The sequence below is a fragment of the Prenolepis imparis genome, unplaced genomic scaffold, assembly GCF_030444845.1.
Source record: "Prenolepis imparis isolate NDT839.2.m4 unplaced genomic scaffold, iyPreImpa1.0 SCAF_9, whole genome shotgun sequence".
In the NCBI taxonomy this organism is placed as follows: domain Eukaryota; kingdom Metazoa; phylum Arthropoda; class Insecta; order Hymenoptera; family Formicidae; genus Prenolepis; species Prenolepis imparis.
The window spans coordinates 7,560,784-7,588,190 of NW_028141167.1; the positions used below are offsets into that span (position 1 = coordinate 7,560,784).

The 27,407-nt window shown below is 37.6% G+C and overlaps 1 protein-coding gene across 50 annotated transcripts in view; it reads left to right on the forward strand.

Annotated features, from left to right (window-relative positions):
• The window catches only part of LOC145940340 (uncharacterized), a 149,879-nt gene that overhangs the window by 84,410 nt on the left and 38,062 nt on the right, over positions 1-27,407 (forward strand). For 8 of the 50 annotated variants that reach the window (XM_083045361.1, XM_083045382.1, XM_083045374.1 and 5 more), the window contains exon 2: positions 7,163-7,213. The exons of 18 other annotated variants lie outside the window; for them this stretch is intronic. In XM_083045361.1, coding sequence (XP_082901487.1) covers positions 7,163-7,213 — 51 coding nt within the window. Of the gene's footprint in view, positions 1-1,799; positions 2,278-3,495; positions 4,004-7,162; positions 7,214-16,911; positions 17,043-22,317; positions 22,992-24,152; positions 24,407-27,027; positions 27,079-27,407 lie in introns of those variants that run through there. 24 more of the 50 variants (XM_083045338.1, XM_083045342.1, XM_083045341.1 and 21 more) reach the window with 13 other exon arrangements.

A 27,407-nucleotide genomic window follows, 5' to 3' on the forward strand; every position in this document is an offset into this window, starting at 1 on the left:
ATGAAACAACGAATAATTTGTCGAAATTATAAAAATTTCGTGAAAATAGCATTTAATCAAATTCTTTATGGATGAAAATAAATTTGTGATATCTATGCGCGTTTATTTACCAGAGAAATTTGACGATTTATTTATGAAATAAACGTATAAACCTTTGTTCGATCAATTCGTGAACGACTATTGGTTTGTGGATGATTTACCGAATTCATTCGTCCTTCGATTGCGATTACAAAGAGATATCGACATATTGCTAAATCGAAACGTGAAAAGATTATACTATCGATGTAAGAGTTATAGTTTCATTTGAAACAAATACATTTTCTTTAATTTGTCAATGACAGATAACTTTAAAAATATATCTAAAATTTTTCTACAATTAAAAAAATTATAAATTCTTATTTTTCAAAAATTAGTCAAATATTTACTTAAATAAATTATTGAAACAGAAGATTAATTTTAATTAGTTCTTTAGATTATAATTTCTCTATGTAAAAGGATAGAAATTAATCGAAACGAATGATTAGTTAGAATGCATAGAAAATGTGTTAGAATAAATTGACATAATTTGTAAAACTTATCGCGCTAACGCTCGTAATGGTTGAGAGAACGTCTGTTAGTGTCGCCTTTTAAGGCTGTTTTCGTCATTCTGGATTGCCGTTTATATACTCCGTTGTGCTTGTACGTGAGTGAAACTCCGGCATAGCCATAAGCGGATAATCGACGAACTGTCAGCTGATTCTTAATTAATCTTCATTGTGTGATTTTCAATTCAAAATTTTTAATTTAATAAGTGTTAATGCAATAATTTATAAATATTTTCAAAAATCTCATTAAAGGAATCTGACTATTATAGTTTTATTAATAGAGTGTGGTGAAAGTGAAGGATCATTTATACTTGCATTATGTTCCTGAGCGAATCCAAATTAGGTGTGAAAGTCTTTTCGCTATTCGTTTCTTATTGTATGATTTTCTTATTATTACTATTAAAAAGTAGTTAATAATGTACCGTTTCTCTTTCATATACTCTGCTTTCAATATGAACTCACGTAATTTCTATATTCATGTATTTATCCGTTATTCTAATTTACATTTATCACACGGAATTCTTGGTTGTGTTTTGAATATTTATATGGACATTAAGCGTCCCCGCATGATCACAATAATACCGGGTATTTAAAGCTACAAATAATACATGTCCGGGTTTCCTTTACATTGCCTGAAATAACTGATAAATAGCCAGTATTCACATAAAGACTCTACTTGTTAGCTTATTTACATGACTAGGGAAAGTTCCTTCAAAGACAGCATCGCATTTTATAATAATTTTCTTTGAGATTATGCTTCACTATATTGATTCCATATACTATTTTTCACATAGGATAATCCCGGATGATATCTTTATAATTATTATAATATAAACCCTAAATAATAGTCGAGATAATCCGATATTCTTAAATAGAATAGAATAACACTTAGAATTCGAGACGCTATTCCATATTTCATCTCAGCTGTTATGCGAGTTGCTTCGTACTTATTTCTCATTGCACGATACTCATTCCGCAAGATGTGCATCGGCAGGTATAAAATACAGGTGTTCTCTGTCCCCACTCTTGTTCAGCGGTGAGTCGAGCGACAAACGGCATTGTCGAGGCACCTTACCGAAGGTAATACACCTATCCTCGTGGTACCTGCTGAGTGAGACGCACCGCGAGTGGGAGAGGAAAGGAAAGAGAGAATGAGAGCGAGAGACACTACTCGCGCTAAGAAGGGACCTGTGGCTCTTCCAGCGAGTCAGTCACATACTCGAGCACGTTGGACGGAGACGTTCACGCTCCTTAACCGATATACACGTATACACATCGTATCGAAATACAAATATTTGTATTTCACAAGATATGTGCAAACTCACGGTTGAATCATGCGGTACATCCTTGAACGAGAGTGCGAGTTATCGAGATATATAGATAAGAAAGAAGTTAACGCAAAATTAATTCTCCACAGAGTTCTTCGCGAAAGAAAAGATCGCGAGATATCGGTCTCTCTTCGATCCTCGTAGTATGTGACGCGTATTTTCGCGGTGAAATCACTAGAGTCTTGAGTGTGCCAAGTGAGAGTGCGCGCGTGCTTTGTTATATCGAGTGCATTGTATGCAGCTCGGAATGCAACCGCGTGCCGCGGTGCATTGCGTGCCAACGTGGAGTGCACGATTATACTGACGGAAAAGGGAAAAGTGTACTGTGGGGATTTCTAAATATGCGAGGTCGCGCCTGAGAACGGGTATTTCGACTGTTTAAAATCAGCGCGATTTGATCTTTTTTTTTTCTTCTTTTTTTTTAATAAGCGTAGTGTTAATTAAATTTTTCCAACCGGTTAGTCTAGCAATAGTCGTCCGCGGCACACGTAATCGCGAGAGTTCGTTATTACGTAATTATTTTTATATATTACGTAAAAATGTCACGCGGAAAAATAACATAGCTCGCCAAGTCAGAATTCAGGTTGCAAGAAATCCTTTAGAAAAAATTTGGCTTTCCACCGCAATTTTTAATCTGCATGCAAATCGAATGGAGATTCCATTCACGGAGAGATAGCGACTGGGATATTGACAAAATATCCCAACAAGTTTATCTTTGTGCAGTGACATTTAATCTGAGCGTAAATTGAAAAGGATCTGATTAACAATGTGCATTTAAAAAATTCTGAGTCTCTTAAAGTAAAATAAGACTTATAAAGCTAATATGCTAAGAGAGTTACGTTTTAGCTTTTCGTCATCCGATCCGAATATTAATGAAAAGAATTATCGATAGATGTATTTAAAATTTTTATATCAGAAATCAGATTGAAATGTAAATTATATCTTGGATAAAATTATCCTCATATTTTTGAATCTTTTCTCGAATTTTTCGGGATATATTTACTCATTAATTAGCCAAGCGAATTTCGTAAATCATACATATTTACATATATGATTAAATGAATATTGATCGCGGCGTGACGTTTATGCATCATCAGATTGGAATTTATCGATTTTGATTGCCGTGCAAGCTGAATTCGACGCGAATATCGACAGAGAGCCATCGATAATCCCGACCTTTAAACACGTTTCAGAGCAGGTTATCTTCCGCTGAACGCTAGATTAAATTTAAGCGTTGATGTAATACATGATCGCACTTAATCGCGAGGCAAGTCGCTTTAAAAAAAATGGTAGTTACGGTCTCAAAACGTCACGTGTTGTGTTTTTTTTTTTCCGGTTGATTGAAATATCGTGTCACGGCAACGACACGTGACACGATACACAATCACCGCGTTGCCAACAGAAAACTCGATTTGTGTTACTGATGAAAGCGTATAAAAAAAGTCTCGTCAATACTTGAAGAATAATTATCTTAATTAAAATTCTGTGTATAAAACATGAAATAAAAAGATAAATAATTGAAGATGAAAAGGGCACAGTAGGTAATTACGCGAGCTTTAGCTAAATCTTCTTGTTCTATTTAGATGCGACATTCTTTCGACGACAATTGGTTCGCAGCACATGAATTTTTACCAAATCATTCGTGTTCAAATTATTTCGTTAAATCGAAGCGCGGTTTATCAACCGTAAACGAAAGCGTATAATAATTTCGAGCAATTGGATTTGGTGGCAGTCGGATAGAACTGACCGTTTCGTTGAGGCAAGAGCTTCGTGTCTCTCGCGAGACAGTCAAGTTTTACGTTCCGGAACGCGAATAGTGTCGTTAGAATGTAACGCCGTAAACATGATGCCGGACGAGGATTGCTCGTCGTTTCCATTTGGATCACAAGCACGTATGTTGACGCTGATGGCGTAAGGGTCCCGATGATATGGGAGCCGGCAAAATGAATAGAGAGATTCCCAGCAGTACCCTCGCGACCTTGAGGGGGATCCTGGTGAGCTCATTGTCGAGGGAGAACCTCGGCCCTCACGACCTCCCCGTTCACGAGCACACGAGGCATCGACCGCCCAGAAAGGTGCACTTTCACGAAGGTATAAACTGGAAATAGCGATAACATTTTTTCTCAATGATGGGAAACATATTTTTACGGATAAACATGCGTTATCTTTATGGGGGATACAGAATTTACAGAATGATTCACAATTGCTTAATCTTTCGTCTATGGATTTTGGGACTCAAACATGCATATAGGCACATATTAATATAAAAATATATATATAAATTATCTCGAAGAGATTTCGAAGCAGCAGTCAATTTATATTCAGGACGGTTTAAAGTTGTAGTCATGGCCAGGATTACGCATTAAGTTCCCAACAATAAATGCATCCTCAGGTTGCATTCTACCGTCATGATCGCGTGATAATTTAAATATAAATGGAGGAAGCGGCACGCCCATCGGCCGACGACAATGTTGATCGATTACATGGATCTCCATGCGATTTATGTGCACCATAATCGTTTATAGAATGGATATAACGAGATTTATTCGTGTCCCACGGTGTATCGTTTCGCGATTGGATTTAAATAATTACGCCAGTAGCGACCGGCTAAGTTTGCGCAATCTGCGAAGCATCGATTTATTCTGTTGATAAACAATTTTACCTGCTCGCTTGAAATGACGAAACTCTTGAATTTTTATCAGATGTCTCTATCTGGAACGAATATAGAATTATATCGTGACGAGAGAGGAGAGGATCCTTGAGGCTCGAGATAAAAACTAATTTTGCTCTTCGCTTTCGTGGCGTACTTCTGATTCAAATTAACGTTAAAATCTCTCGCGATTGACTATGCATCGAGCTCTAAGTGGCGACTCGCCTTCGCCGCACGCTTCAAGGATTCCTTCCAGTTTGCACGTTTCATTTACGAGTGACACTGCTCGCGTAATGTTCTTACTCAACTAGGAGCAGTCTCGATATATAAGACACGACGAAGCTGATTTTCTCGGATGTAACTGATCCGCCTTAATGAACAGCAGCGCGACCTATAATGAGATCCCGAGAGCGTTTCGCGACACAGATTTCGCCCGATTCACGAGCGGACATGTTAATTGCACAGAAATATCTATAATTCTCGGTCTTTGTCCTCTCGCGCAGGAATTTCAGCGCGACAGAGAACTCATTACGCTGGTCGAGCTTACATCAACCGGTATTTTTAATATCCACTGTGTAATTCAGATGACAAATGTATTGCCTTTGGCATCCAATACTGCAATTTAGCTATTAATTTTGTTTGTTATAACTAAAAAATAATATATTTTACATATTATCATATATTATAGTCCAAACGCGTAATCACCAATGTTAACATTTTTTTTTTTTTTTTTTAATTTCAAAGATTACGGAAAGAAATTGTACAATCGGCATATACATCATATTATAGAACGTGTTGCATACGTGGACGAATTTTTCTCAATCGGCGGAAATGCGCGACTGAGATGTATAAAAATAATGCAACTTCCTTACGAAGGATAAGAAGAAACTCGCGCGGTCTACGCCACATACAGGCGGCAATGTCACGATAAGAATCTCGCGACGCGTTTCTCGTTAAGCGCATTAAACGTCGACGTGCTGCTTAGGAAGCATCAGACTGCTGCACTGCCACTTTATAGCCTTTCTGGGAACGAGATTATTTCCTCGACGGCAAGTCCCAGACAATTAACCGCGCACGCCTGCTCCGTGACTAATAGAATCCGTTGGTGTCACGCGCTGAAAAGTACGCGTTCTCAAACGGCGGATGTCGCGACGACGTCTGCGAATTTTTCGACTCGAGTGATACCGAATGATGTTCGATCGAGAATCGATGCGACCTAATGGGAATGTCATCACGTACTATCGAAACGATTCGCACGTAAAGCGCGCTCAATGAGCAAACGTGAGATGCATCTCCCGAGGTGCGTCGTGACGACATGCATCGATAAGACAATTCAGAGATAAGATAATTTTTCTTTAATCCTCCATTCATCGATTTAGCGAAATTTTCGATCGCAATTTTTTTTGAAATTTTTAATTGCGACTTTCGCGAGTAATGAGTAACGCATGCGTTATCACTCGTGAGCTATTAGGCGAACGTGTGTGCGCAGGAAGCGCCGCGAGGGTGAAAAGGGTGTGATTGTTAATTAAGAGATAAATCAATTCACGTGCAATTAATTGGTTTCGTCGTTCGCACCATTCTGTCACCCGTGTCATCTTCGTTAATTTACACGCGATTCACATGCGATGTAAAACCTTTTCAAGGACCCTACCTGAATGGTAGAGAGATTCTTCATTTCCGATTTTCATTTCCCGGAGAGACTCGTCCAGGGGCTGATTTTTTCTCGTTAATGTTATCATGTGTGAACTGCGACATAATAATAATAAAAATATTATTAGTAAAAATTATTTTTATAATTTTATGAAAAGTGGTTATATAAATAAAAAAATATGCTAAGTTCAATTACATTGATAAATTATAAAAGAAATATATACCGTTATATTAAATTTCTTTTATAATATATGTGCTGTTGCACTGATTGCAAGTATTGTTTGCTAATATTGAATGGTCAGGTAATGGAAGAATAAGAGTCGGAAAATATTGACGCGTGAGATTTCGCTCGAATCAATATTTAACGTATAATAATAAAGTTTGATAGATTATACGACGTGCACACTCTCGACGTGTCTACATTGGATTGAAAGGTCAATATAGTTTCCATCAAGGATCATTTATTATCAACACATCAATAACTAGAAATTGAAACAACCAATATCAAATTCTTAGAGATAAAAATTTGTATATAATAGTTATGCTTATTATGTTATAAAAATGCTTTTCATGTTACATGCAAGTTATAGAGAAAAGATGTAAGCTGTGCTTAAAAAACACAGATGTCTTAATATTTCATATCTGTTGACAAAATGTCGCAATATTCTCGAGAAACACTCGGTATTACATCGCCAGTAACTGTATTTTAGGAAAAAATTACTACTTTACAGTTTTACGTTTTTTTCATGCTCCGTTTTATGAGTAGAGCGTTTCACACTCTACTGAAAATGTTGCACATTTGAAGCTGCTACTATAGCGCTTCAAGAATATCTTTATCCGCATTGCGCCAAAACTTAGGACGTTCGCTATCGCACGACATCTCTCATAATGTCTCGCGTCGTTCGATAATTATAATAAATCTCATATATCTCTCTCTTTTTCTGTTTCAGGTGAGTACCCCGTCATAAAGAGCCGCTATATGCAGCATCCAGATAATCGCGGTATGTAGATTTAATCATACAGAAAATGAAACAAACACATTGTGTTTCGGTCATTCTCGTCAGCTCGACGTTTCATTTTCTGCAATGCTTCGACGACAGTAATCCGACATAAGCACGAATCGATACGTTGTTGTCCAACAGAGACACCGACACCGGTAGAATTTCGATGAGTTTAGTAACTCGCAGTTCGCAGTAGTATAAAATTCGAATATAAAATTTCAAGATTCTTTTTATTTCGTGAAATATATAAATGGAGATATAATTTTGGTGCGTTCGTAGTATCAAAATTATTTTTAACGTGAGTTTCGATTTCTGCATGATAGTTAATAAATTCACGTTGTACGCATATAAATGCCTAAATAACCTTTTAAAGACGAGATGAAATAAATTACGACCGTAAATTAATATCCGAGATTAGAAGAGAATTTACATATCGAGGCCTTCTCTGGGGAAAATCCGCGACGGTCACGCGATATTGCACTTTAACGCGCCTGCATTCTGCCTGAAATTCCAGCGGTCGCGAGGTATAAAGCGAGAATGATTAGTGTGCCATATTTCGGAGTCGCTTTATCGGCGAAGTTGCCTTTTACGACATTCTTGTCATTGCAAGCTACAAAGAGAGAGAAAAAGAGAACCTTTCCGAACCTTTCGCTCCACGAGGATACGTACATGTTCAAAAGAGCTTAATTCGTATTCAAAGCCGCAAATTACTCGAATGAAATTTCGGCGCATCTTATACACTCATTGCGTCTTTCTTTCCTCCTGCGACGTGTCGAGCAGCGTTAAAGTAGCGCAGATAGAGTGCCATTAAGATCTTTTCCCAGCCACTTTTGGCCAAGAGTAATATCTTGCCTCGAGAGGGTGACGTACGTGACAAGTAATTAATTCTGGACCCTTCAAATTTTCAGTCGAGAGTTTACGAGAAACTTCATCGTATGTGTCTTGTCGCCGATAGTTTCGAGTCTTCCTTAATGAGGTCTTGAATGTCAAAGAGGGCCAAAGATATCGTAAGACTCATTGATGTTTAATATCTTCTTGATTTTTTGCGGAAATTAAAACAGTAGAAATAATATAACTTTAAACCATCAATTTAAGGCAAAATAAAGGGGCAAACTTTTTAAAAAATGGAGCTTGTTACGGACGCGAATCGATGAATCGAGGCATGAAAAGTGTCATTGACGAATATGTCGATAAATATTAACTTTAAATCAGGAGTATCGTTGACGATTGTCGAATGCACTAGTGGATAAGTATAAATACGAATGATATCAACGTGTTTTTTAATTTAATCGATTGCAAGTAATTTATTTTCGCGCATGGAACGCAATCAAAGAAGATTAATTACTTACGTATATTTACTTACGTATATTTAATTTTACTATCAGGATTCCAAAGCTGTTTGATACTCACATTTTAAACTGCTTTTCGATGAGTTCTACATTTCGTTAAAATACATTTGGTTCACTGATAAGGCTCATTAATCAAGTATACGTGTTTCCTTGCGATATTTTAGTTTTCAATCAATAATAACGCGTATGCAATTATCGTTTTTCCAGGTAACAAGCCAACTCATATCTTACGCGTTAAAATTTATGACGGAACAGTAAATTGTAGTAAGATTTAGATATGCTTATCACGCTGTCACAAATCACTACGTTCCGTACGTGTCTGCGATACGTTGAAACCAATTTTTTTCGACTTCGCGTATAGCTTTCGGCTGTCCGTAAAACAATTTTCATCATCATTATTTATGACGCGACGTCGCCGCACTATTTTAATTAATATAAAAAAAGAGATTGGCTTAATTTTACAAAATATTTTTTAAGAGAATATTGTTGCATATTTGATACATATCTCTCAATTATATTTTTATTTCATTATGTTATAAATGGTTATAAAATAATATTTGAAGAATGCAACTTCCGTGCTCAATCGGTTTTCGATACTTCATTCGCACGTTCATTTGATCGATTCGATCGAGCGTTCAACATAACGATTGACATACTGATTGGCAACTATCAGAGAACCGACTCTGCAAACCAGCTTCAGTCTTAAATGTTATCGACATTTGGATAGAGTAGACTACGGTATCCCATCTGTTTCCGCTGTGAATCTCGTCTCTCGACTTCAACGAGAACATCTGATTGTGAGTAAGACAATACGAGGATTCAACTGGCTGGCTTTACGAAATAATACCGCGCGCCGTAAACGTGCTACCGGAATATTTCATTTCATTAAATCCGTATATTATTTAGGCGAAGATATATTTGATTCAGTACGTTTCGAGAAATGTAATAAAATTACTGCTGTGAGAAGATTCACAATACCCCTCTTAGCAGAACACTTTTGTTCTCACGCGATCCGTGCATGTGCATAACCGGCGAAGTACAGCTTTTTAATGCAGAGTATCAACTATAGCTAACGCATAGAAGCTCTTTCTGCGGGGGAAAAAACGCTTAATCCTCTGGCGTAGAGATTATAAAGAAATATATTTTCCAAAAGCTTTCTTTAGAATAGACGACAGCAAAAAGTTGCTGATTAAATATATATGTCGTGAATAAAATACATCATGATTTTTCCATTCATTATATTTTTATTAATTTCTGGCTCATTTCTCTCTTATTTTCTCCAGGATGTGCATTAGTTATTCTATTTAATTTATTAATTTTATTTCGGCGATCTAACAGTTTATTTATTTAAAACTTAATGTTTGATTAAATTATAATACATTATTATAAGAAACTCTATTGTGGAATTAAGAATGCAACAAATATATGAATCGATTAATCATATTCGGCACACCGTTAATGGTGTCAAGACTCAAACTAGATGAACGTGTTCAAATAAAGGGATCACACAGTGGACAATCCGCTCGATCCATTTGTATTGCTCGTTTGTATTGCAGCTTTGGATTCAGTACTGACAGGTCCAAACGATATTGTGTTCTCGTTTATGATTCACGAATTCTACAAACGAACTGACTAATGAGATTAAGATGCACAAACGAAAATCGTTTCCATTCAGAGCGCATTTACGTCTCCTCTCTGCGAATATGTGCCATGAGCGGAATAGTGATTCGGATAATGTAATTCAAAATTCAAAATAACGCGAGAGATAAACGCAATTGTTGTTATATCAATTAGAAATTGCTTACCGAAACAGTTAGACCTCAAATCGATAAGTTTGATATAGCCAGATGATCCAGAATTGGTTCAAGTTTGTACAATTTGATTGCCAGTTATTTGAATTCTAGTTACATTCCTAGTATATTGACATGTATTTGTGCCATAACGTTATTCTAAACTGGACTACCTGTGTTTACAATGGACAATCAATTTGAAAAGACTAAGAACGTATTTTGCAATGAAGAAACATTTTTCATCCGAGGACTTGATTTATCATGACAAGAAAAATTTAAATATAAATCTAATATTTAGTTCACGCGTTCATTGTCTAAAAATGTTATCTTACGATGTATATTTTTTTTTTATTCAACGGAGAAGAACGAGAAAAATACCAATTTTTGTGGAAAACGAGTCCGAATAGACGAAAATGTTCTTTCGTGTTTTGTTTCTGGGAATCGATGCGTCGCGGAAACAACTCTCTCAAGAACAAAAAGGCTGCCCCAGATGTAAGAATTGTAATCACAAGCGTACCGTAAAAATATATCTCGACTCGTGAAAATCCATGTGAGATCCATTGCTATTTTCCCCCTGATTATTTCTCATTATTTCTCAGGATTAAAAATGCATTCCACATATGTATTATATATATACATATATATATAAAGTATATCGATATTTTTATTAGTTATTATTATTTCTATAATGGATACTCGTTTTTCCACAAACGCGAAAGAATTATTCATAATTAATGGTGGAAATTAATTTTATATTTAGCAACGTGAGTGTTTTCTCGTTTTCGCAGTAACTCGCAGTCATTATAATTGAATTCTTCCTCCGTTTTCTGCTAAATTTACGTCTATTACACTTGTCGACACTACCGGTAGTGAGTCACTATTGCAATCCCGTTGATTGTAAAGACGAGATGAAAATTCAATTGAAAAAGTTACGTGCATTATCCAAGTAGAGAAAGAAAGAAGAGAGAGAAAGAGAGATTCGTGATAATTATATAAATGCCACAAGAATATCTTAAAAAAATTTAATTTAAAATTTTATTGCTTTCTAGAAATATATAACGTTAAAATTAAAATTATTAATAATTATTTTAATATAATTTAAAAAATCTCATTCAATATAGTTTCTAAAATCGCTCGAACATATCGGACAGTGACACTACTCGTTCTTTGGCATCGAGACACATACCGTACACTTTTGTGACTCAAAAACACTCGAACTTCCCCAAGATGGTCCACCGAAACCGGCCATAATAATAGAACAAAGGAAGCTGCAGCATCGGCTATATCTCGATCGCGCGCGAATGAAAACGCCCGAATAAAAATGTCTCTCTCGATACACTTGACATAAATCTCAAACGCGATAAAAGGGTCACGGTAACGAGCGATACCGAGCCGATCGTTAATGCTGTACACGGAACGCGCCATTGAGTTTACGAGGAAGTATTTCGATGGAATTTTCATTCCACTTCCGGCGATTGAAATCTTACGGGCCGATATCCTGGAAATTTTTATCGAAAGCGAGGACGTATTATTTTTATTATCCTTCCTCTTTACAAGAATATTTTTAAAGAGAATTTATCACGATGTGTATATTATTTTGTATTTTTATATGTGGAATTCAAAATTATATTAAATTGTTAAATATATATATATTCTTATAATTTTATAATATTATCTCAAAAAGATTTTCTATGTTCTCCGTTATGTGAAATATATATTGAGCAATATAATGAAACCTGTGTTTATTCGTATTTCAATATCATGTCAGATAAATATAAATTTTACAGGCCATCTTGATATGAAAAATTCTCAAACACGAATATCACACACATTGTTGGTAAGAATATATTACCGATATCGCGGTCATGTGTGCTTGTTCCGGCCCAAGTTTTTAAATAATTTCTTCCTTATGTAATAATGTGCAATATATGTATATGAATATGTGTGCCGATGCCTCGCGGAGATCATCTCATTGAGTTTGCCATATCCGCGGCAAAGTTTGCTGAAACTTCTGTCAAAAGTTCTTAGGTAACTGCTCTTTCCTCAGTTTTGATGAAGCGATCCTCTTTCGCCAACACGATTATGCGCTCCGTGAATTTTTGCGTTAAAGATCAGCCAGTCCGAACTCGGAAGAGTGAACGATTCGATCACTTTTTCGTTTCTAAGCACGCACGCGTGCGCCATAATTTCGGTAACTTCAGCATTAGCGGACGGGTAAACTCCATCCTCCAAATCGCCTTACTCTAGCAAAAAAAGAATTTCCTCTCCATGGGAGAGCTCGTATATCGCGCTAAAGCGTCTGACGCGAGGAATCGTTTATTATTTACGCAGTCGGGGAGAACGTTCGTCCTACTTCAGTATGACAGCAGCTGCAACTGCGTAGCATTCAGGCAATTTCTATTTGGCACTTTCCCCCTCAGTTCTCTTCCTCTCTTCAATCGCTTTTCATCTGTTCTCTCCGCTCCGTGTGTCACGAGAGATGTCAATTATTCGGCGGTATCCTTTAAAAAAATGAACAATTGCGAAAAAATATCGTCGCTGTTATTTTTGTATCTGATCGTGAGATTGTTATTTTTAAACAACACCGGATGTTAAACTTGTTGATTTAAAAATTGCTTTATGCAATCTAATCTCCATTTATCTATCAAAAATTTATCTATGAGTCATTCGTGCTCGATTCTTGGACATTTCAACGTTAAATAATCACAAAAAAATAATCACGCATTCACTTTTGGAACTGAATAATATATAAGATTAGAGTCTTCTCGGGGAATCAGGTTGCACACAAGCTTCCATTCATCGATCTACGTTCAAACTCCGAATCCCGGTAGAGATCAAACAGTCTCGACAAAAACTCTCGAACTCTTGGGAATCTATAATTCAAGTCCAGAGATCTGCTACTATATTTTTTCGAAAGAGCTGTCGTGTCGAAAACAGTTGTTTTAGATGACTTTCAGTAACTCATGACGAAAAAAGAAAGAGTCTGAAACGAACCGCACATAACTCACACACACAAAATGATATATATATGAACATATTATATATATAAGATATTAAATAGCTCAATTTCAAATTATTATTCTCTTCTTTTGTCATTTAAACGTCCAAGAATCGGCCGACGAAATCGCGACTTAACTCGAATGAAATGCAAGCTGATACGTGCGTAGCTAATAGTCGAGAATCCGACATCGGTCGATTCGCACGACTGCAAAAGCAACAGTGCATGTCGCCCTTCAGTGACCGTGCGAAAGATCGTGTGCGAGCAGTAGAAACAGAACATAAGGCTGGGGGGAACCTGCTTCTGCGGAAGCTCGATATAGCGGGGATTAGTGAACGAGGGTGACGCGAGGGCGCGGCGACGTGGATGGGCAGAGTGGATACAACTCTCCGTTCAATTGATTTCCATTTAGTGGAAGAATGTGATTTGAGCGACGACCAGTGGAATTTAAGTGAAATTGAAGGGGAAGAGAAGTAGCGTGTTTTTAATTTCATTTTTAATCGTTAGAGAAAAATTATAGTAAGAATATATGGAATATTTCTGTATGTATTTGACCGAGAAATGTGAGAAAATTAAAGAGAGAGATAGACTTAAATTTATAGACAGATTATAGCAATATTAATAATAATAATAATTTTATTAGATACCGCTGCGGTATTTTTTATCGCTATGTAATGGCGGTGGAACGAGTATAATCGTCGAAAAAAAAGAAAGTTCGCGAAAGCAAAGTGGGATGAGAAACACGAAAGCACTTTAAGTGCTGGAAAGTGCTCCTTATTTTCTCATTCCGGGCTTTCTTCGTGGCGATAACGAAATTCGAGAGAAATCTCATTCCTCGCCGATAGACATTTTCCCGGCGTTGAAATTAATCCTCGATAATTAACTTACCTGAACACTCGTCTCCGATCCAATGATCATAGGACTTCGATAAAGACTCCAAACTTCTTACGAGAGACGAGACTCGACGACTAATTCATCGATGACCGATGATCATATCTCACGAGGTCCCACAGCTCCTTTTCGGAGCTTCTTCTGTGGATACGGAGAAACTTTCCCAATTAAATAATATTTCTAGCGTCCAATAACGCAAGGATTACTAGAAATTATTGATTAAACGAGGTCAATCTTTGAGAACTATAAAATTTGTTTCCTATTCATTGAAATGTTGTTAATTATTAAAGCATATTTATATGTTTTTCTTTCACAATATATAATTGTTACAGAGTTGTTATATTTTATTCTGTTTTACTCTCGACTAATAGAATATAATGTGCATTTTATAAGAAAAAGCTAGATTAAATTTATATATATGTATATATACAAAAGAATAAGAAAGTATAAATAAATCTTCATTTAAAAAAGAGAGAGAGAGAGATAGAATATAATAGCTTATATAAACGTACCACAATTCTGAGATAAGCATTGAAACGACAACTTATTGCGATGTCTTAATAAATTACGTCGCAAGAATATTACAGATGGTTTGGCATTTACCTGAGAAATATTCCCGTTGCAAAATTACGAAATATATTTTAACCTCGAACATTTCCAAGTCTACCCAAGCGTTTGATATAAAACTAATTGCCCTGAGCACAAATCGTCATCGTGTTATATCCGGTTGGGATGTAATTTTCCGGGATGAGACAGAAAGATCGAGAGTAAAGTCGTGTAGCAGGAGCCACCCTGGGGATTCCTCCGAGATGAGCAGCAAAACGGGAGAAGAGCGGCGACGCCGTCGGGATGTTTCTTGCGCGTAAACGTAGAAACGCCGGCTCCATGGGCAAGGGATTCCGATTAGTCTGGTTTCACGAATTGGCCATCTTCCCACGTTACCAGACGCGCCCGGAATTTCGGGGAGACACGTACGCAGAACCGCGTCATGTCGCTCACGTCAGCAATGTCGATGAATTCGGGGGGTTGATGTTCGGAAACACATCGCTCGCGTGGACACGATAGAAAATAGAATTTGAAAAAAAAAAAAAATACAATACGAAAAGTGGGACAACGCCCTAAAGCAAATTGATTTTCTGCAATTTTGCATACACGGAAGTATTTCGAAAAAAAAAAATATATATATTTTTAATCGCTCCTGAAGATGTTACATTTTTGCATATGACTTTCACATTTATTTGTTGCTTTGAAACTTTGTGTATAATTTTTTATGCGACCCGTTATTTTTCCTCTTATTGAATTCATGTTTTAGCTATCGTAAAATAAAAGGCGGCTCGTAATCTTATTTTTACGAGGTTATATTCGCGTCTCGTTTAAGTATCGTAAAAGCGAGAGTAACGATTTAAGGGAGAATTTTATCGCGATGAGTTCACCGCGATAGAGAAATAACGTGATTTCACCGTCGGACAATTTCCGGAAAAGAGAACGTTTCCGTAAATCCGCATCGTGATATTCGTTATAATACGTCAGGGAAATCGTATATAGAGAAGCTCCCAAGCACGTTGCTACGGCGTCTCTCGTTCAAGGTTATCGATCTTCAAGGACCACGTCGTGGACCGTAAGAATGGCAGAACATCCACGAGAACTGTCAGCCCTTTTCCATCCTAAATCTCCACTTTAAGATCCCTCGAGGATTAACCCTCGCGGATCCCTACGTTTTGTCTTGTCAGTTTTCTATCTTCAAATTATTTCCAACTTATCCAAAGGACCAAACATGTACGAATACCTGATATTACTCCACAAAAAACTCTTATATAGAATTAAATTTATACGATAAAAGTGTTGAGGCCCGAAATATCAATTCGAAACTGTCGAACGATCGAGGTCACCTAATTCTCCGCCGAATCGCGATGATCGTCGACGCGATACAAAACGCTGGCTCACGCGAAAGCGCTCGCGCTGACGGGGCGAAAACTCAAACGGCAAAATAATAAATCAAGCTCACGGTCGATCGGTGGTGGCGAGTAAAAGCCGAAGAGCTGGACGAGAGGGGGATGATATGATGACCGGAGGGAAAAGAAGGCAGAGGTCGAAGATCACGATGGAATTAGGCGGCACGGCCGAACGTAGGTGACGAGAGCGCGCTGCAATACAGAGAGTTGACCATTTCGGGAGAGGGTTGCAGGTGGTGGCGGCGGCTGATCGATGCAACAGCAGCGCCATCACCATCACCAGCAAATGCTTCCTCCCCCGTTTTCCCTTCGCCGCTTATATTCTGCGATTTCTCTTCCTCTTGCCGCCTTATCTCACGATCACCCTTCCGGCTTCTATGCTCCCTTTCCTCTTTTACCCTCTGTCTGTGTCTTCTCCCTCCGAGTCTTCTCTCAGTATACGTACGCACCGACCAAACGTGGCTCGCCCCTCTTATTCCATCCCTCCATTATCCTTTGCCCTTCCTCTTCTGCTATCCTTCGCATTCTCTCCGACGACTTCTTTCCAACCCTCTCGTATCCTCGCGACGATGTACTACGCACGTACTAACCGAGCAACATACATCGGACCTCCGAGGGGAGTCGGTGCGACCCTTTTCCGCGCACGCCACCCTCTCCAGACGGGGGTCGTTCCGGCGTAAGCACCTCGCGCTGCTCTCTCGGTTATCTCGCAGGCTCAGTTCTCGCCTGGAGACCGTCCGGTGCGCAGGTGATCCGGGGACCATTCATCTCGAACACCCGGGTTTGCTTGTCGCGATGGCGTGTCGGTTCACCACGAGGTGGACGCCAGATTCACGCGTCCAGATCAAGGTGCTCTCCTTCCGTTCCTTCCGTCCTGCTCCGCTATCGTTGCGCTCCGCTGCGACTGGCTCGTTTTAATGCGGATAAGGCTTGATTTTATCAATCCGCGATGGCGATAACTTGTTTTCTTCGTTTGTTTCCGCTTCAAACCTGATAACTTGACGAAGTTGAGAGCTAATCAATGTGATAAAAACGGTGCAATTTATATTTTGGAGATAGATCGTTATTTATTTGTGAATCTGATGAAGCTAAAAAAGTATGTGCGTATTCAGTAGGTTAATTGTTTTATTTATGAAAGCGCCAATCTTAGTGTTGAAAATGCATTATTTTATGCTTATATAGTTTCTACTTTTATTAAATTACTCAACTCGATTTATGTTTGAATTCTTTTTGTCCTTTTACCATGAGATCTCTCTGAAAATTTCATTTTATTAATGGAAACGAATACTAGAATGTTTTAAGTAAGATAAGATATAATTTACAAAAGTATATAGTCACGTGGCTATTGTACATATCTTTCTCTCTCTCTTAATTTTATATGTTAAGTTTTTATTATAAAATTTTCAAAATAGCTTTATAAAATTTTATTTTTAAATCATAATCGAAAATACAATTTATATCGCTAATCTTTTCAGTTATTTTATTTTATTTATAGAAACAATTAATTGAAATTTTTAAGAGCCGCATTTGTTTTTTGCACTTTTTGTGAAAAAATATTTTTTTCTTATTGAATGAACGTATATCAGAAATCCAGTTATATTAAATTGTTGTACGAAGATATATATAAGATAATTTACTCAATTAAAACCTCGCATTTGAAGAGATTACATCACGTTGTCATTGTATGTGATCGAAATTACCTAGATATAATTTCAATCACACACACACACACACACACAACAGCGATCTAATCTTAATCAAGGATTTAGACAGGATTAGGCAGGGATTAGATGATTCCGACAGCTGATTGGTTAATTTCGCAATTAATCCGATCGAACTTTGACCTTTCTCTTAACCTCCCTCCTGCGATCAACACGTCGATATCTTGTCACGTATCATTCGTTAAACAGATATTAAATCACGCGCGCTTGTATGCACATCATTTAATATAATTATTACAAATCTTATCCGCTAGATAACTTTTTTTCTCCTTTTTTTTAGCTTAACTTTTTAATGTTCAACCTGAAATATCTTAATATCTTGATCTAAAAGAATGGTTATTTGATCACCAGCGAAATATTGTAATAGGGAGGATGCAAGGTTACTTTCTTTATCGGCGTCGTAGCGTCGTAGCGTCGTCCTTTCCGGACAACTTTTGGTTTCCACCCTCGCAGAGTCTCTTTCTCTCTCTCCGTGGCTGACGATCGAACGTGTTTTGGCAGGCACAATTTTCCAGAAAGCAACCGGATACCCGGGGCGTTCCAAATAGAATTTGCAATCAAAGTTTCGAGTTAAGCCATTAAAATCGATTTCTACCTACTTTCGTGCGCTAATCCGTTTGAGAGAATTTATTTAAAATTAAGTTGACGAGAGAGATTGGGATGTCAAGGATTGTAAAACGAAGAAATAACTTCCGCGATAAAATTTGTTATCGGAGCAACTCGATGAAAAATTAGCTTTTAATTCATACCACTGATTTGGAAATTCTGGTAAAGCTTGTCGAATAATTAGAGTTCAATATATCAAGAGATATATTCATCTATCACATTAAATTGCGACATCTTACAACTTTATGATGTCGAATTAAGAAATGAAAATGTCTGTCTATAAATATATTACTTATGCCAAGTAGCATACAATAAATAACAAATGTGCAATGTATGCTTCTTGCTTAAAACATTAGAAAAAATTAGAATTATATATATATACATATTAATGTTCAATCTAATATATTTTTAATATAAGTGGTCAATCTTTTTTGTATAATTGAATCTCCGGTACATATCTAATAATAGCGCGCGCGAATGTAATTATTAAAATCTTTTCACATCCATTATAGTGATTCGCAATTTAATGTAAAAGCCATATCCGATCGTCAACGGAATAAAATTAATTCCGCTGCCTTTGTTTCATTATTCAATTCGGCTTATGCCCGTCCTCGCCTCGGGCGATGGTAATTAACATAATGAATTTCGGTCGTATCACGTATGCCTCGCCATTTATCCTTCACGTACGTTCAGAGTCCTAAGCACGAGTATTAAGCGATTCTCACGAGGTTCGCCAAATAATAGGTTCGACGTCGAAATTAAAGCTGCTCTCTCGTAGCTGCTATGTTTGCGGTAACAGCTTTTGTCAGAGTTTATCTTGGCCGTCCATTTGTTTTCCGTCGAATGCGTTCTCGCGTATAAATGCCTTTCGCTTTCGTCCGCTCTAATTGTCCGTTTTATTCGCGTTTTATTCTGGAATGCGTCTTTCCTAAATGTGCCTTTCGCGATTTTATTGACAATTTTATTCGTACAGCTATATTGTTCACGCAACGCGTAAATAACTTATCTAGACAGCACCGTCACTTTTCTGTCGTATTTACAGACAGTTCTCTCACCGACATAAAAAAAAAAAAAAGAAAAATGAAACGTATACGTTACGAATGCGTCGTGATGCGTATGTGTGAGTGTAAATGAGACTGTCTTTCCAGATGCCGAGAGAATGACGCGCCATTGTGCCCACGCACGTCTGACTCTGACAGAAGCTCGATGGTGCGTTTGTCGATCGGCAAGGCTGTTGGCGATTGCTTTCACGCGTAAACGTGAATCACTTTAGCCAGCAAACATAGTTACTCGCCGCGACGAAGTCGGCTTCCGGTTTTCTCGCGTTGTAGCCCTACGAGAGATCACAGGTGTCGAGAGAAAATATTTTATATTTCTGTTAAGCTTTTTATGACAAGCCTCACGAGACTCGTTCCGAGGTTCTCCCTTCTAGCTGAATTTAATATTAAAGGTCTAAATAAAAGATCAAAATCACATCGAAATTTTCAAAGAAAAAGTTTCTGCAGAATAGAATTACTCAAACGCAAAGCACAAGCATTCGTTTTGCGTTTTTTTTTATTTTTTCGAATTTGTTTTTCGAGGACAGACATGATAAACAATGAAGAGATGCTTGCTTCATTAATATTGCCGAAAGTAATAGAATTCTCTTCAGCGCGATTGGAAAATCATCGTATTGGGGCAGCCTCATCCATCTTGTTTTTTCCCGAATATCGGTTGGCAACAGTACAACGAACATTTGACGGAATTATGTGCATGCTAAGTGCGCATGCCGAAAGGGTTTTTGCGCACGGTACAACGATAAATCATAAAGTCCTTCGGGCGAGTACATAGACAATTTTCCCTCCGCGGAGCCGCGTTTCCGTAAAACTTCCTAATTCGTTCTCTCATGAGTACTGAAAATTTCTGCTTATCGCGCATTAATGCATAATGTGAGAGCCATCGCGAGAATATCGGTCATCCCCGCGGTGTTTGTCCGCGTTAAACGCGGCCGTGCTGATAGCGCGAGGGAAAACAGATGATTCTGCATTTATCATGATTCTCTCATTAACGCGCGCATTGACATTTCGAATAATCGAACGATTGTGTGCTAGGCGGGTAGATAAACGCGCTATTAATGTTCGATCATGCAGCTTAATAATCGAATATACAATCTTTACGGTCAATTGAATTAAATATTAATATAAGGCTGTATATTCGTTACGTTATCATTTCAGCGAGCCTATTGACGTGAACTGATTATTTTCTATTATTAACTATCAATCCGAATCTAATTAATGTACACAAACATAATCTTATAGAAATGTAGAAAGTTTTAAAGAATGCAAAATGATATCCTGCTATTATTTAGTTTCTTTTTTTCTAAAATTTTTATTGATAACTCAATTGATCGATAGAGTTATCGATAAAAATTTTAAGTAATAAATATATATAATATATATTTTAAGAGTTATTATTATGGCAAAATTTACATATATATGTATCTAAATAAGTCGTCGTTTTATGTTGAGCGCAGCATTAGTCTAATTATTTGATCTCGCATCAGCGATTATCAGCCATTATTCGATCGTACATTGTTAACGTGCTCTCATGAATAATCAATTTAACGAGAACACACGGACGCGGAGTCGTTAAACTCTCTTTGATGATTTTCAATACGCGACGGGGGGAGGGAGCAGTATACGCGACATAAATCGTATAACGGGTCCGACGTGCTCGCGTTTGTGGTGGAAATACCACGAATGCCCACGCGGTGAACTAAATTAACAGCATGCGGCGTAATTTTAGCGTAATGCAAATCGATAGCGCCGCGGTACCTCCTTCCCCGACGCTCGTGGAACGTCACGAAATCCCGCTTTATACAGGTTCTACGCGACATTTCACGTTTGCCGGGACTATCGCGGCCGAGGCTGTAAATTTTGCAAACTGGCGACCGGCCAGACATTTTTATTATGGTTCGTGCCGTACACCCCACGCTAACTAACACCACTATGCACTATATCGGGGATGCATCCGTCTCATCTGTGGACGTCCTTACCTACGCTTTATGGTGTCCGCAAGAATATTTCTTCATCACCCGTATTGTTGCTACATTGCTCGCGTGAATATGCTTATGCTAGAATCATGTGTTCCAATGACTCCGGAGGAATTCAGCATTAGCTTTTCTTTCTTGTGCCACATGAATTGATAAATGAGTATAAAAACGTGATAAATTATAGTAGACTAACGTGGGAAATATGTTGCGCGTCATACGATATACTCGTAGGTTGTACAAAATTCGAAAATATGTTGTTTATCATGAAAGAAATACAAAATGTGAAGTTTATCTACCGCGTTATATCAGGGTGATTTAACGCGTTGTATGAGACCTGTCGTAATATCGTCTTTTTACCGCGTTATACGAATCTTTATAGAAGTATATGCGCTATATGGAGGTTTACTGTACTTATAAAAATGCAAGAATATAGTAGGTAGAAACATGATGGGAAACTTGAAATATTCAAATGTAATTTTGATTTAGGGAACCGAGAGAAACTTGAAGGTTTTTCAAAAAATTTTTATGCAATTCAGGATTAACTTTCATCAATGCTCCTTTCTTTTGTAGATTTTATCACATAAAAAATAATAGATTATAAAATCATGACAAAATATTTAAACGAGGTGGTAAAAATATATAGTAAGAATATAATGAGAAAAATTCTCTTTAGATAAAATCAAGTATAATTTTGATTGATCAAAAAATAGATCGTTCTGTAGGGTTCAAAGATTTCATATATCTTTCTCGTCTCTTTATAATCTCTGTTGTCTTCTTCTAATATTAATAGTAAAACGATAACTGTGATACACGAGCCAGTCTCAGCCGATGAACTGATACTGAATATCTAGGTGTAATCTTACCAATCACTTCTCAGATGCTAGTCTAAGCCGCGAGTGCTTCATCCGTGAATCGAATCTAGATAGGCGCGATGTAGTGTCAATTGTCGTGGTGAAGTCGTCGTGCTAAGAGAAGAAACGAAGGAGATCACAGAAGAGATGACAATGAACGGCGAGCGAGACTCGTAACTGTTTCGCGGACTCTGGGAAGAGAACCACGAAGAACAGTCGGAAGAAAGGGGAAACGGGCCGGTCCGGTGGGCCCCGGCCATGGGGGAGACAGAATGTTCTCCGAGCTGTGCAGGGAGACCCTGCGGAAGGCAGCAGTGTGCTACAGTTCTGCTCGTGCAGGAAGTCCATCACCATCGCCACCAACGTCTCCGCCGCCATCACCCGCCAAGGAGGCAAAGACTGCTGCCAACGCTGACCTGGCAAATGTCCGTGATGCCGGCCACGAGGGAGTCGGAGACCATCATCATCCAGGGACCATCACCGGAAGACGAGCTGCGTCAACCGGAAACGCCGCCACCGAGTCCAAAGAGCCGACCGCAGAGAGATCGCCCGATCGTTCGAACGACTTCAGGGAGTACGTTTACGTCCGGTGCGAGTCCACTGATATTGGTTCATTACTCGAGATATTCTTTAGGGAGCGGTCGAGCATCGACCATCGATCCTTTCGTCAATTTGAGAACTCGCGCGGTTCGAAATTAGCTTGACGGATAAAAAGGAGTTACGGTTTTTGTTACGGAGAAAATAGCTCTTCGGAATAGACGGTTCGTTTATTGACTCGTGTGTGACCAATCGTCTAAATTTATATAGTCTGCTATAAATTCTGCCGTTTGTGAGTTTTTATTGAATTAAACGAGATGAAGTTTTTTTATTACAAAAAATTGTAAGCTATAATTTTTATAATTAAACGATTTATGACGTAAATATTTTTTATAGCTACTCTTGAAAATTGCAAAATTATTACGTAGCTATTATATTTTCACTCTGAATGACAATCATTCTTTTTATAATATCAGTCGATTAATTAATGAAAAAGATGACAGTTTCCGATTAATTAATGAAATAGATGACAAGCAGAAAATTGCGTGGTTGTTATTTTCGAAACAATGTAGTGTCGAATGACATTTTCGTGTCGCGGTGGCCGATGCTCTGTCCAATGGATCTATCGATACGTTATCCGGATTTTGACGTTGTCGTTCCGAGGAAATTAATCGATCACACGCGTCATTCCGAATGAAATCCCAACGTGCAGTTCAGTTTACCGCCCATTCCCGTTTCATCGGATACTCGAGATTAGCCTAAACGCGCCGTCCGTCGTCGTATAAAATCAACAACGCGAACGAAATATCGCGATTTCAAATGGAATTCGATCCAGCGTCAGAAACGCTTCGAGGTGCAAATACGCGATTCGATAAGCGATAAATATTTAATCGTGGAAATGGAGACGATTTATCGAGAATTTGCGTTAAAATCCCGCTGTTTCAATCGTTTACATCCAATCTCGATGATTATCGCCACCGAGTAAACTTTGTTTACTTTGCACGGGCACATTTATTTCGACGCGCAAAATAACTAATTAGTGTATTAATTAAAACTATTATTCGCATACGACGAACAAATTAATGCAAAACAAACAACACGATATATCGCGAACCGTTCGTTTTCGAATTATCGAGAAATCCGTCGCGAGGAAGGAAAACGAGGGACATTTTTTGGGTGCGAAGAGGACGTAAAATCGTAAACGTACTCCTAGAAAGCGACCGGCGATGCCCACCGACTTCAGCAAACGATTACCCGGACTCGAGGCGAGAGAGGGACGGCGAGGCCGCACGTGCGGGGCCGCCGAGCCCAAGGAGTCTCGATCGGTGTCCCCCGAGAAGAGAGCACAGCATCAACACGAGAACAACCGAAGAGGAGGAGGAGGAAGCACCGGCAGCGAGTGCGGCCGACGGTCTCCAGGGTCGTCGCCCGAACCCGAGGACAACTCCTCAACTTCTGGCGACGAAGGTACCCTCTTATTCCACGTATGCACACGCGCAAGTCTCCTGTTTTGTTTGCGCTGAAATTTTCACAACCGGACCTACTTATTCCACGGGGTTCAAGGACGCTCGCGTGTTTGAGCATTTAATGCTTGGTTTGCTAAAAGCACAGGGGGATGACTCCAACTTTTTCTAACAATAATAATAACAACAAACTTAAAACTGGTAATAATATTTTGCAAGAGATTTTAATGATCTTTAAATGAGAGTTAATGAGAAATAATTATCCGTGTAATAAGTTGTGTTACAAAGAAATACGGCTTTCATACAACTTCTGATGAAAATACGCGAAAATGCGAGAAATTCTATATATGTCTTTACATGCGTCAGAGAAGTTACCTATAATTAAAATTATAAAATAAAATTAAAATAAGTTTGTATGTGATTTCAATAAAAAATTATTCTCAACAACTATTAAAAAAAGATTCTTACATCTAAATATTATTAAAGACGAAAACGTAAAACTATTTTTATTTTAATTGGAGATGTTTCTACGAAAGTAAAAAGTTGGACAAACAGAATCTTCTAAAAATGGAGCTTACTCCTAGCAAAAGAGAGATTGAGATTAGATAGAGATGAAGAAAGATATATACATATATATATATATATATTCTTTGCTATCGTATCAAAACATTCGATCATAATCCCCTGCGAGTACTCGGCGGAATAGAAGAAGTTCGATGGAATTTTCGCATTGGAAAAGCACTCTAGGGTTTCGTAGGAGTTGTTGATCGTCACTCTTTGAGGAATCGAATTCAAAGTTGCTGGGAATACCTCGATGACGGAGGTCAACTGGGAAATCCTAGATAACTCGGTCGAAAGCGGAGACAATCCCGGTCGCGTGGCACAGAGAAAGCGTTAATGGCCACGTTTGGTCCACTCGCATGTCGTTTTATTTACACATTTACCACAACGTAAATGTGTCATTTTTTCTAAAAAAAAAAAAAAAAAACAAGGGATACGAACAATTTATTTTTCTTCCTATTGAATTTAGCAGAAGATATTAAAAATGATTATAAGCGAATCTTTTTATTCTAGAAAAACATATAATTTATAAATTTATTGATTTTCTTCGATTTATCACATAAATATGAAGATATTTTCGAGAGGACATTGATAATTTAGATAGGAATTTAGATCAACTATTATATATGTTTGCCAGTTTTTTCTTCAAGTACTTACAAATCGTAGGAAAAAAAACTGATCGCTATTATTTGTACGGTTTCACCTCTATTTTAAAAATTCGGCGATAGACGGACCGAGAAATATTTTCGTGCTGAATCTGCATATACGTTTTTATCTCAGGCATTGCAGAAAAAGCGAAACTTGAGAGAGAAGAGAGGTTCTGGGAATCTTTTCGATGATGATACCATCTCCGCGTTTCCTTGCGGATCTTTATGCGCGATGCACTCGACTTGTTTGCCTCTCTTGTAACGTTTCCACGCTTCACAAAAAATGGAAATTCAAGTTCAAATAACTATAAGAAGAATGGAACCGGGCTGCTTTATTCCTAGATAAATAAATCGATGATCGATATGGTTTCTTTCTTCAAACACTTTCCTATTTAGTTGTTTTTCTCCTTGAATTGTCTTTGTAGTTGACACAAATATTCTTTCCTTTGAGATATTTTTATATCCTTATTTACTCTTGTGAAATGTACAACACATCCCACTACTTCTCTCTTACATCAATTTTTAACAGCAGAATTTTGTTAAATGATTTTTTTCTATATGTTTAAAAGAATTTAAATGCTTCACATTGTACGACTGTTAAATCTCAAAAAATTAAACTATATCTTAAATAAATTTTTCAATTATTGAATTGTTTTACAATATGAAAAAAAAATATTAAAAATATTTGATAATAGAAACGTAAAATTTTTTGTGCTATAATTTTTCCATCTCAATTATTTTTATCATATCACGATATAAAAACGATTCGACATGCCACGTATTTAATCCAATTTTGCATATAAATGTATAAGCTATTAACGTGTGAATTTCAATCCTGGCCGATCGCTTTCGTTCTTTCAAGATCGCATATCGAGGAGAGACATTATATTGATATTCTCAGCGACATTCGAATCGCTGAGCAACTCGATGTGGCATCTTCTCTGGCGCGATCGAGATTTCTTTCTCGCGACTACATCGATTGCACTCGAAGCCTAAAAGTGCCGAAGGCATCTCGCAATGTGCCAATCCGCAGTGTTCGAGAATAGCCGTCGGGTTTGCTTGTGGTATCAAGTTTTCCACTTGTCGCGATCTCCGTCGTTATTTTCAGGGAATATGCATCGTGTGTCTTTTAGTACACAAGATATCTTCATAAATTTGCTGATTCTCTTCTCAAATTTTGCAAAATTTACAACTTTCATGTTTCAATATTAAATCTGCTAGTAATGAAATCGAGCTCAAATTAAATCTATGTAAGATAAAATTATTGTACATGAGGAGAGGATACGAATACAATAAAATCACACGAAAAAAAGCTTTAGAAAAGATTTAGACAATTTAATTAAATTATATCTGAATGTGTAAGATTATTCATTAATTCGAACAGAATTTCTAATGTTATATTTTCTGTCTTTTTCAGGTGAGTATTTGAAGTTGATAGAGGCGTCTTGTCATTTTTCTCCTGTGTCAGGTATTTATAACTCATTTCCATATAATCGAATCTCAATTTACAATTCGACATCTAATATTTCCCGAGAAAAGAGAAAACGCAATTCTTTTCTCTCTCGAAAGGATATCTAATTGCAACTTTAATCTTCGAAAAAGAAATTTCTTTCTAACCACCATCGCGGAAATCGTATTCATTGATTTCCGGCTTTTACCTCGACCCTTTCTGCTGCGTGGTACTGTTTCAGCAAGAAGCTCGCGATATAGGACTCGTAAACTGAGTAAACGCGCACTCTTCGCTATTGTTTCAGTTATAAGAAGGCGCAATTAATTTAAAGAGTTTAATCCGAAAGA